The sequence below is a fragment of the Abramis brama genome (genome assembly GCF_963993115.1).
Source record: "Abramis brama genome assembly, chromosome: 13".
Lineage (NCBI taxonomy): Eukaryota > Metazoa > Chordata > Actinopteri > Cypriniformes > Leuciscidae > Abramis > Abramis brama.
In genome coordinates, this window is record NC_139975.1 from 35,656,109 (window position 1) to 35,668,672 (window position 12,564).

General features: G+C 37.2%; 2 protein-coding genes across 4 annotated transcripts in view; both read left to right on the forward strand.

The window, feature by feature from the left end:
* Positions 1–12,564, forward strand: part of LOC311094453 (ovomucoid-like) — a 100,976-nt gene that overhangs the window by 39,899 nt on the left and 48,513 nt on the right. The gene's annotated exons all lie outside the window — the stretch shown is intronic.
* LOC311094454 (serine protease inhibitor Kazal-type 1-like) overlaps positions 1,210–12,564 on the forward strand; it is a 129,884-nt gene continuing 118,529 nt past the window's right edge. The window contains exons 1-2 of one of the 3 annotated variants that reach the window (XM_084132422.1): positions 1,210–1,285; positions 1,702–1,727. In XM_084132422.1, the coding sequence (XP_083988548.1) occupies positions 1,246–1,285; positions 1,702–1,727 (66 nt within the window). In that variant the 5' untranslated portion in view covers positions 1,210–1,245. The remainder of the gene's footprint in view (positions 1,286–1,701; positions 1,728–12,564) is intronic. The other 2 variants (XR_014608664.1, XM_084132420.1) reach the window with 2 other exon arrangements.

Below are 12,564 nucleotides of genomic sequence, written 5' to 3' on the forward strand. Positions count from 1 at the left end.
TTCCCTCAGTTAGAGCATTGAAGATGGGTCGAGGCTGGGTCTTCCAACATGACAATGACCCGAAGCACACAGCCAGGATACCCAAGGAGTGGCTCTGTAAGAAGCATATCAAGGTTCTGGCATGGCCTAGCCAGTCTCCAGACCTAAACCCAATAGAGAATCTTTGGAGGGAGCTCAAACTCCGTGTTTCTCAGCGACAGCCCAGAAACCTGACTGATCTAGAGAAGATCTGTGTGGAGGAGTGGGCCAAAATCCCTCCTGCAGTGTGTGCAAACCTGGTGAAAAACTACAGGAAACGTTTGACCTCTGTAATTGCAAACAAAGGCTACTGTACCAAATACTAACATTGATTTTCTCAGGTGTTCAAATACTTATTTGCAGCTGTATCATACAAATAAATAGTTAAAAAATCATACATTGTGATTTCTGGATTTTTTTTTTTAGATTATGTCTCTCACAGTGGACATGCACCTACGATGACAATTTCAGACCCCTCCATGATTTCCAAGTGGGAGAACTTGCAAAATAGCAGGGTGTTCAAATACTTATTTTCCTCACTGTATAAGGCAAAAAGAAGAGGACCCAGAATAGAGACTTGTGGGACACCATTGGAGATTTGAGAATGAGGTGAGAAACATTTCCCCAAAATTAACAGAAAAAGTTCTGTCCTTAAAGTAAGATGCAAACCAAATTCAGCACAGATCCCTGAAACCCAGCTACATGATCAAGTCTTTGCAAAAGGATGTCATGATCTACTGTGTCAAATGAGACACAAATCAGTGGAGATCTCTAATGGGGATTTAAAAATACATTAATTGTACTAAAAAGGACATTCGGCCTTTGTGCATTTTGTGCAAGACAAAACAAAAGTTTGATAATATGTGTAACATTTTTGTACTTTGTACAGAACACCTTTTTTGAAGAATCTCCAAACTCAGAAAATAGTTCCCCAGTTGAGTAGTTTTACTGGAACTGAATGATTTGGTGGAATCAGAGAGATTAAACTGTATTTGTTATCCATGATTGACTTTGTATCAAGTGATTATTCATTTGACATTACACACATCCACCAGCCAAAGTAAATAAACTATTAAACTAAAGGTGCTTAGTGTGTGTGATGTGATGAATCGGTGGGATGGACGTCCGCTCCCACGTTAAGAGGCGGATACAGTATTGATATAAATAGGCGGATCATTATATCTCTGATCATATCATTTTAGTGAGTTGACTCTCAGATTGTGAATAATGTTTGCACGAGGAATCATCGTCCTTCTCTGCGTCCTAGGTGAGTAATATAATGATTTCATTTACAAAACAACTGATGTTAGGATGTTGGTAATTTGCCACATGAGGACCTGCGATACACACTGACACTCAGCAACAGTCTTAGTTAATATTAAAGAGTTCATTTAAAAATAATTAGTTAATTTAGTTAATAATGAAGAGTTTGATTGTTTAAATAAAGTATGCACGTTCTTTAGAGTCTTAATTCATCTATGCCAAGTAGGACAAATGAAAAATGCTTAAGATAAGTCACATTCAGACATTTTTAAGTGTTATTTAAGGGATAGTTCACAAAACAAAAAGTCTAAAGTTCTGTTTTTGTTCAATGGGCAAAACTAGAAGTTAGCATGTATGTTATTTCCTCTTGTCATATCATGATTAACTTTAATCCTTGTTTTTCCTTCTTGACTCAAACAGTGGCCATATCTGATGGAGCAAGAGAGGTGAGTAAATAAAGGCTGTAGAATTGCTTCTTTCCACATGAAAATAACTCAATAAATTAACTTTTTTTTTCTTTTTATGTGACCAGCCTAATTGCAGGCACTCGTCTAACATATGCACAAAGGAGTATTCACCTGTGTGTGGATCCAATGGAATAACATACGGCAATGAATGCATGCTGTGTGGTGCCATCAAGTGAGTTTAAAAATACATGTATTTTAAAATAAAGTACTGTAGGTTTAAAAATAGTTTGGAGTCTGTAACTTTCAAACTATAATCTTCAATTTAATCTCTCTCTTTTTAGGGCATCAAACACTAAAATCTTGATCCAGAAGCAAGGCCCATGTTAAATGAACATCTGGAGGAGTGACAGAGGATGGCACCATGATTCAGCTTGACAGACCTTTAGTCAGCTACTCATGTCTCATTCATTATGACCTGAATGTGTAATGGTTTAATCCGTAAATAAATGTTGCATATTGAAGCTGTTCTGTTTGGTTCTGTTTTCTCCCTCAAGTCAAATTTGAAAGACAAGATGATAAAATAGGGGGAAATAGGTGAAGGTTTACTTTGAAAGAGGCACCCAAACCATATCTAGAGAGCAGAATATTATAAAGGTATCACAAATACCATAATTTGTCTTAAATACGCTGTAATGTGTTGTTTTTAAAGTCCCCATGTGGTAAAAAATCAAGTTTTTAATGTTGTTTATATGTCTATGTGGTGTTTTTAAAGTGTCATGAAACACATTAGTCAGGTCGTTTACACCTCAGAGTTGCAAAAAGTCTCAAGAAATGGGAGTGTAAAGCTATGGAAAATTGGGAGTGTGGAAGGTGGGAAAAGGGGAGACAACAACCAATAAAACACAGACCTGCAACACACTCATTATACAGACACATGGATATTGAAATATGACCGCAGAGAAAAATAAAATAAAACAATGAACCATTTAAAAAATCTAACCCTTCATAACAACAAACTCCCAAAACGAGGCAGAAACGCAGAAGAACATTTATTAAATTTAAGAGCACTAAACTAAGCTCTGTCTACATCGTCTTCTGTGTATCAGAATAATCCATTGTGTCATTGCGTTCATGATCAGTACAGCTGTATCAGTGTTCTTATTTGCACATTTTCATTTGAAGACGTGATTCATTTTGTGCGCGTACACAGTGCTGGTTCATGTTTAGAGCACTAGACTAGAGTATATGAGATACATTATATTGCCAAAAGTATTGGGACACCCATCCAAATCATTGAATCCTGGTGTTCCAATCACTTCCATGGCCACAGTTATATAAAATCAAGCACTAGGCATGTATACGCTTCTACAAACATTTGTGAAAGAATGGGTCAGGAGCTCAGTGAATTCAAGCGTGGTACCATGATAGGTTGACACCTGTGCAATAAGTCCATTCGTGAAATTTTCTCATGACTACATATTCCACGGTCACCTGTTAGTAGTATTATAACAAAATGCAAGCAATTGGGAACAACAGCAACTCAGCCACGAAGTGTTAGGCCACGTAAAATCCCTGAGCGGTTCAATGCATGCTGAGGCTCACAGTGCGCAGAAGTCGCCAACTTTCTGCAGAGTCAATAGCTACAGACATCCAAACTTTGTGTGGCCTTCAGATTAGCTCAAGAACAGTGCGAGAGCTTCATGTAATGGGTTTCCATGGTTGAGCATCTGCATCCAAGCCTTACATCTCCAAGTGCAATGCAAAGCGAGTGGTGTAAAGCGTGGGATGCAGTGGTGTAAAGTGTCGGATGCAGCGGTGTAAAGCGTGGGATGCAGTGGTGTAAAGTGTCGGATGCAGCGGTATAAAGCGTGGGATGCAATGGTGTAAAGTGTGGGATGCAGTGTTGTAAAGCGTGGGATTGCAGAGGTGTAAAGTGTCAGATGCAGTGGTGTAAAGCGTAGGATGCAGTGGTGTAAAGCGTGGGATGCAGTGGTGTAAAGCGTGGGATGCAGTGGTGTAAAGTGTGGGATGCAGTGGTGTAAAGCGTGGGATTGCAGAGGTGTAAAGTGTCAGATGCAGTGGTGTAAAGCATAGGATGCAGTGGTGTAAAGCGTGGGATGCAGTGGTGTAAAGCGTGGGATGCAGCGTGGGATGCAGTGGTGTAAAGCGTGGGATGCAGTGGTGTAAAGTGTGGGATGCAGTGGTGTAAAGCATGGGATGCAGTGGTGTAAAGTGTCAGATGCAGTGGTGTAAAGCGTGGGATGCAGTGGTGTAAAGCATGGGATGCAGTGGTGTAAAGCATGGGATGCAGTGGTGTAAAGTGTCAGATGCAGTTGTGTAAAGCGTGGGATGCAGTGGCATAAAGCGTGGGATGCAGTGGCGTAAAACGTGGGATGCAGTGGTGTAAAGTGTCAGATGCAGCGGTGTAAAGCGTGGGATGCAGTGGTGTAAAGCGTGGGATGCAGTGTTGTAAAGCACGGGATGCAGTGGTGTAAAGCGTGGGATTGCAGAGGTGTAAAGTGTCAGATGCAGTGTTGTAAAGCGTGGGATGCAGTGGTGTAAAGCGTGGGATGCAGTGGTGTGAAGCGTGGGATGCAGTGGTTTAACGCGTGGGATGCAGTGGTGTAAAGCGTGGGATGCAGTAGTGTAAAGCTTGGGATGCAGTGGTGTAAAGCGTGGGATGCAGTGGTGTAAAGCGTGGGATGCAGTGGTGTAAAGCGTGGAATGCAATGGTGTAAAGCGTGGGATGCAGTGGTGTAAAGCATGGGATGCAGTGGTGTAAAGCGTGGGATGCAGTGGTGTAAAGCGTGGAATGCAATGGTGTAAAGCGTGGGATGCAGTGGTGTAAAGCATGTCGTCACTGGACTCTAGAGCAGTGGAGACATGTTCTGTGGAGTGACGAACCACACTTCTCTTTCTGGCAATCTGATGGACGAGTCTGGGTTTGGCGGTTGCCAGATGAACTGTACTTGCCTGACTACATTGTGCCAAGTGTAAAATTAGGTGGAGGGGGGATTATGGTGTGGCGTTGTTTTTCAGGGGTTGGGCTTGGCCCCTTAGTTCCAGTGAAAGGAATTCCCAATGCTTCAGCATACCAAGACATTTTGGACAATTTCATGCTCCCAACTTTGTGGGAACAGTTTGGGTTTGGCCTCTTCCTGTTCTAACATGACTGTGCACCAGTCCTGACCTCAATCCCATAGAACACCTTTGGGATGAATTAGAGCGGAGACTGTGAGCCATCTATCACTCTGTCTCTTCTCCACCAATAAGTTTACTTTTTCAAAAAGAAAAACTAATTTTGTGAACATACAAAATAAAATAAAAAAACCTTCATGAAAAGTTCATGAAATTTTATATAAGATTACTAAAGCAAATAATCTTGCCTTCTTCTCACACCATGTGCTCCTGTGACCATTTGTCAGAAAAGGACATCCCACCTTCAAGTGGTACTTGATAGTGACTCCCAAACTTTATTGGACTGTTCTTTGATACTTTTTCAAACATTCAAACTGGTTGCAATCATTTCACGAGTTCACACTTACAAATAAGTTAGATAGAATAAATGGTATGGCGTGCTGTCCGGGGAGAGGGCTCCGAGCTCGGATATTGGGCCCGAACCCAGAGTACTCCCCCCGTGTTGCTGGTTAGGAAGTAACCAGGCGAGTGTGAGGAGACGGGGTGGTGGAGGGATGCTGAAAAACTGTCGAGGAACATTGGTGAGTCAAATGAGTATATGGGTCTCCACTCATGCTGATTGGATAGACATGTTGATTACTGATTGTTGACAGCTGGTTGGAATGATGTGATAATTGGATCAATTATTTGAACGTGCTCCTCCCGAACTTTGTTAATAAAACATCATTTAAAGAAACATGTACCGAACATAGGGCTTAATAAAACGCTGTGCTGTAGAGGGTTAACATGATATTAAACAGCTGCCTGACTTTTCCATTTGTTGACATGATATGGTTAGACTCAGATGGTAAATAAATATATATTAAGCTTGGTGTCCACCCTAGAGATTACTATATTTATTATGAAACCATCATATTTAAAAATATGATATTAATTTTATCATATAATAAAATATATTTTATTGTTGCTACTGTAAATCTATATTATATTATTATGGGATCACATATGATTCCAGAATCTTTACTTTTCAAAATAATTTTGTTTCTGTATTTTTTTTTATATATATATATATATATATTTCTATATTAACATTATTAATGACAGTATATTTATTGAACAAAGATGAATACATATGTGTGTGTGTGTGTGTGTGTGTGTGGATTCGAGGAGTTTTTTGTATATATATATATATATATATATATATATATGTGTGTGTGTGTGTGTGTGTGTATTCGAGGGTTTTTTTGTATATATATATATATGTGTGTGTGTGTGTGTGTGTGTGTGTGTGTATTCGAGGAGGTTTTTTTATTTATTCTTTTTTAAGCTTTTTGAACATAGAGGTAGGCCTGTCACGATTATGAAATTTGGCTGACGATTAATTGTCTGTGTTAGGGCTTTGGTAATTATGCCGATTAATTGTCTGTTTTAGGGCTTTGTGCTTCATTCATTAAATAATTGTGATGAATTTAATCATTTGTAAGTTATCATTTTGCAGTGTAAGATTACAGTTAACACCTTCAAATAAATATATTCAATAGCTATGACAATTTGTTTATTAAACTTAGTGAGTGTATAAATCAGCAGCAAAAAGTAATTTTTGAAAACATCTGCACAGTAATTTAATAAAATCTAAACATGTTAATAAAAACAAATGTGCACAAACCATGATAATATGATATGCTTCAAAACAGAGCGGAACAAAGCGCGTATGCGCATCGCGGGTGCAGAATGATGTGCTTAATGCAACATGGAGTCACAGTGCGCAGCGCTGCACAAGTGCGCATTTAAAAGTTCACGGCACAAAGCAAAGAAATGTCGAGGGCACAAATCCTAGTGTATATCAGTCCAACAGTTTATTGATCATTTGTTTCTTCACAGTTTTAAACTCCAGTTATTGTGCGTCTGATGCCAATTCATAGTCCTTGTGCTGTGTAGCGAGCGAGTCATTTAGAAATAGCAAAAAACTCAATAATGATCAAACATTATAACGTCAATGTCACATTGGAGAAAGCTTTACCGTGTATCCTGTCGTAACCGGATGACGTGCGCTGTTTGAATGCTGAACGGAATGATTGACAGCTGCAGACGAGTTTGTGAACTTTAATTTAACAATGTAAATATACTACTGTCCCTCACATTAAGCTATGGAATGGCTTCAGATGACTTTAAATATTTCTGGAAAACGTAATTAGTGCTTGTCTATTTATTTTGGTCCATGACTCCCCCTTGTGCCGTAGGCCTATAAAAGAGCGCAATAATTGCGGTTGTCTGAAACAATCGCGGTTAGATCAAATAATCGCGATCAGACGGTTATTTAATTATCGCGACAGGCCTACATAGAGGTACGATAAAGGCATGATAGGCTATACAAATTTTATGTGGATAAAGACATATTTTGTACATGACGACACATGTCCTTATATAAGGCCTAGAAAATATGTTGTTTTAACAACATAACATCTCGTTACTATGAGAAAAATATGACGTTTTAACGACATATCTCATTTTTACATAAAAATAATAATAAAAATAAAAAAAAACGACATGACATCTCGTTATTACGACATAATTGAGTGGAAAAAATAATGTATGTGTATGTGGCAACAATATATCTGAAATATCTGAATGCATACTTTAGGACCCAGAGGAACAGCTCATTTGCTCCATATAGAGCTATAAGGCCATCTAGTGTCAAGAGTCATGAAATATCATGTTATATTATTTATTTCCACAAGAGGTCGGCAAAGACACCCATTGTAAGATATTTTGAGCTGAATAGGCTATGTGCACAAGCGCCGCGACGAACTTCCGCTATTGTCAGTTGTCGGCATATCAGTTTCCGGTTTACGGCCGCTTCATCGGCATCCGCTGTAAACAAACAAGATGAGTGCTGCTGTTGTACGAAATAAAGAGATACTATGTGCGTGACACATCTAAGTTTCTAAGAACTGTAGGTGGATCTTACGGCCGTTTCCCACATACTCCGTGTGCAGTGTGTGTGTGTGTGTGTGTGTGTGTGAGTGCGGTGCAGGAGCAGCACGCGCTATAGTGCTTCACATATGCGTTCGCAGTGAATAACTGATTCACGGCTGTACCACAAACACTTACTATTTTTATTTAAAATCCAGAAGTTACGCTGCAACTTTTATTTAATAAAATGTTTTTTCAGCATTGCGATTCTCTTTGTAGCCTACACATATAACCTACACTCTTTAATGGACACACGTTTAAACACAATTTAAACAACGTAGGGCTATTATTCCATGCATTACTTATATTAAGTTGCTCAAGCAAGTGGTCAAATATTTAACTGTAAATTGACAAAAACAGCCGACTCTCATGCCTTTTCTTTTCCATTTAAATTTTAATAAAATAAATCTTGCATGTCACAAAGAACTTGTTTTTCCACCTCCACGAATGAGAGTGTTGATCATTATGTCGCCTTGTTTAAGTAAATTGTAGTTTACCTTGCTTTACCCCGGTCTTCTAAAAGTAAAAAGATGACTGTGAAAAATAGTAGTAGGCCTATAGAATTAAATGCATTTATGGTGAGATTACTACAATTTATTGACAAATTAAAATTTATCTAGATCGTTTCCGTACCGAGTCTATTTCTGCTGTGCTGCAAACGCTGAATTGAAGTGACAGCGCATGTTTCGTGGTCAAAATTAACAAAGATTGACATGAAAATGTAGTAATTTCACCATAAATGCGTTTAATTAAATAAATTGTAGTCTCATTCGTGGAGGTGGAAAAACAAGTTCTTTGTGACATGCAAGATTTATTTTATTAAAATTTAAATGGAAAAGAAAAGGCATGTGAGTCGGCTGTTTTTGTCAATTTACAGTTAAATATTTGACCACTTGCTTGAGCAACTTAATATAAGTAATGCATGGAATAATAGCCCTACGTTGTTTAAATTGTGTTTAAACGTGCATGCGTCCATTAAAGAGTGTAGGTTATATGTGTAGGCTACAAAGAGAATCGCAATGCTGAAAAAACATTTTATTAAATAAAAGTTGCAGCGTAACTTCTGGATTTTAAATAAAAATAGTAAGTGTTTGTGGTACAGCCGTGAATCAGTCATTCACTGCGAACGCATATGTGAAGCACTATAGCGCGTGCTGCTCCTGCACCGCACTCACACACACACTGCACACGGAGTATGTGGGAAACGGCCGTAAGATCCACCTACAGTTCTTAGAAACTTAGATGTGTCACGCACATAGTATCTCTTTATTTCGTACAACAGCAGCACTCATCTTGTTTGTTTACAGCGGATGCCGATGAAGCGGCCGTAAACCGGAAACTGATATGCCGACAACTGACAATAGCGGAAGTTCGTCGCGGCGCTTGTGCAAATAGCCTATTAAAAGGGTTATGCATGAAATAGTGAGTTATTTTGAATGTAAGTTGAAAGAATGTGAGGAATGTGCTTAAATTAGTAAATTACTATTTATTTATTAAATCTAGTAATTTAAAGGTGAATAAAATAAAATATAACAAAACAATCTCCAAAAAAAAAAAAAAAAAACATTAAAAAAAAAGAAAAAATATTATCAAAATGAAATAAAATAAGCTTTCTGGACCAAAAAAAAAAAAAAAAAAATTAGCATTTTGCCCCGTGCTGGTTTTGCCCCGTGTGTCTGTGGGGTAAAAGTAAAAGGCCCTCCTGGCCACATCATATATATAAGATCTTTAAACAAAACAAAACACTTTTGTGATTTATTTTCACACAAAATATTTTGCTCCATCAATGTTCAGCACAAACACATTTTTTTATGCAATCATACACTATGTTAGTAGTGAAAAGCACATTTTTCTTAAGGTGTGGCTTTAGCCCTGTTGAACCCTATATAGAATAGTAGTGTAGTGGTTTTTATTCTGCGGTTTATGGCACAGCAAAATATAAATGAAAGATTAATCTTCAACTTTTACAAAAAGCCAAATGTTTTTGGCTTTATCGATCTGATTACTGTTAACATTATCAGCTTTCAAGGATTAGATGTGAATCTGTGAAACTGTTTAAAATAAGTTAAATTGTACAATGTAAATATCATATATTATTGTGATGTAAATATCATATGATCTATGAAAATATGAATACATTTATGTCTTAAGTGTCTGTTTATGTAAGATAAAGAGAGTTGTTGATCATTTACTATTATATTAGCAGGGGATGTTTTAGTTTTAATTTATTGATTAATGTTTTTATGTTATGCATTTGGCTGTTGCATAAAGTTGTTCAGTAAAATCATTCTTTAATCAAAATATTTGTACATATTTTATTAACCTCAGTATAAGTTTAGGAAAAGGAGACAGATGTTTCAGAGAAAGTGAAGAGGCTGTGGATGAACAAGTGTGTGTGTGTTTCCAGCAGAGGGAGACAACATTACACAACTGATGTCACAAACATTAATTTCTCCCTCCCACCAAGCGGCAACATTCTGATCTGAAAAATGAAGCCTACCCGGAAGTGCGAAAAACTGCAGTTCATCGAAAATCCGCTAGAGGGAGGTCCCAAAAGGGAGCAAATGTCCATAGCCCCCATGTTAAAATGTCCGTTTTCACAGCATAAATTCATGTTTTTACAGGTTGGTCCCATGGACTTTTATTGTATTTTTCGATAGCTTCCGAGTGCCAGACAACTGTGAGGGGGGTGAATTTTTTTCTAACTCGTTAGTTTAGATCGTATTTAGATATAAAATGTATGACAATAAGGGCGTGGTTAACTTTGATTGACAGCTTGATTGACAGCTGACAAGGCAGCGCCACGGAGAATGACAACATAAGTAGCGCCATTTTTTAATACAGTTGACATATAATACTACTGTTTCTGTATCATGAAATGTAGTTTTAAGAGTTTTTCAGGCGAGAATGTAGTTGTTTAAAGCTCAGATCTGTGGTTTATTTAAAGATTTATGAAAATTTTATCCAGTTGATCCAGCGATGACCGGGCGCTCGGCGCTCATGTACCCCGCCTGGAACAGCTTTTCCTCGGCAGTCGTTCTGAGGTTTGCCGCCAATGCCGCTGACTCTGGCGTCTCTGTAGTGGTTAAACATGAGATATAATTCGTCTTGTCTATATCTAATGGGCGATTTTTGGTCTCGTGAATCTATAATTTTTTTCCTGGGCAATCGTTTTGGCTGAGGGTAAGTTTCATAACTTTATAAGCTATTTAACTTTACCGTTGTATGGTTAGACTAGAGCGCTGACTTGGTATGTTTGACTGAATTGTTTGCTTTATTTGTATAGCTTCTTATACCTTTTACTTATACTTTTATAATGGCTAATATTGATAAAACTGAAATTTAACAAAAAGAGACTGGGTTGAGTTTTGTCATTTTAAATTTTAATACAACGAAGATGATCTGTAGCCTAATGTTGTTTACTGCAAAATCTGTTGTTTAGTACAAATGCACATATTGCCTGGACCATAAAATGTTTAATATTTTTATATTATATTTAAAATGAAAAGAGGCAGGTTTGTGTTTTATATTTCGTTTTGTTATAAATAGGCAAACGTTATGTGCAGTGAATATAATCAATATGCGTTGCCTGAACCACATTTGTGTGGCTATAATGTTTAAGATTTATTTAAATGAAAACGAAAAGAGTTAGTATGGTGTTTTATAACATATTTCGTTGCCTAAAATATACACAAAGATAACCGGAGTAGCAGAGCGAGCTGAGTGACGCGCGCTGCGTCAGAAGGTGGGCGGGGTTAGGATTTCCCAAGATTTTCCAAGATGGCGCCGCCAATACCCCCCATAAACGGATTCAAACCCGTTCTTCAGAAAGTCTATGGGTGACGTCACAGACGCTTTGTCCATATTTTTTACAGTCTATGCTCCCACCTCGTAAAAATAAAGCTTCTTTGTTTGCATCAATGTTTCCATGAGGAACCTTCAACATTCCCACTGCACGTTTCTTTATGGTTGAAAAAGGTTCTTTAGATTATTAAAATGTTCTTCACACTAAGAAAAAAAAAAGTTATTTTAAGAACTGATCTCTGGAAGGTTCTTTGAGGCTATTTTCAAGATGAATATGATTTTAAAGAGTAATTTAGTCGCAGTCGAGTTCTGGTTGACTCTTAAAGGTTTGTTTGTCATGATCATGAATCAGAAGATGAAGAAGGAGGAATATTTCTAGGTTCCTTTATTGGTCATTTTTATGCTCCACAGAAAAACAAAATTGTGTCTTAAACATCCTCCACTCAGTAATTCAGTGCAAAACAATTGGTTAAAACAACAACAATAAAAAACTATAAAGTAAATAAAATAAATAGTCATAATTTTTAAAGGATTTATACACTCTTCGCGTGTCAGTCAAAAATGGCAGAAATTATTTTTTTTATATCAATGAAATTAACTATACTATATTTTAGTTTGCTAATGCTTTTTTTATTTAATCTTTTGTAATTTTTTGTGGATTTTATGGTACTAAATTATATTTACACTGTATTTATAATCCATTTATTCACCTGAAAATTAAATTTCCAACTTAAACTGTGGTAAATCTTGAACACTGTAGAGCACAGACTGAAGTTTGATCTCTTTTCAAAGACGACACTTGAAAAATTATTGCTGAAGTGAAACAAAGTTTTTAAAAAGTGAACTTAAAAAAAGTTACAGAAATTGAAGTTTATTGTCATGAAAAATGTGCAAAAATACTATTCAAAATTTTATGTATAGAATATATATTTTCAAAAACGTACGAAGAACGAGCCCCTGG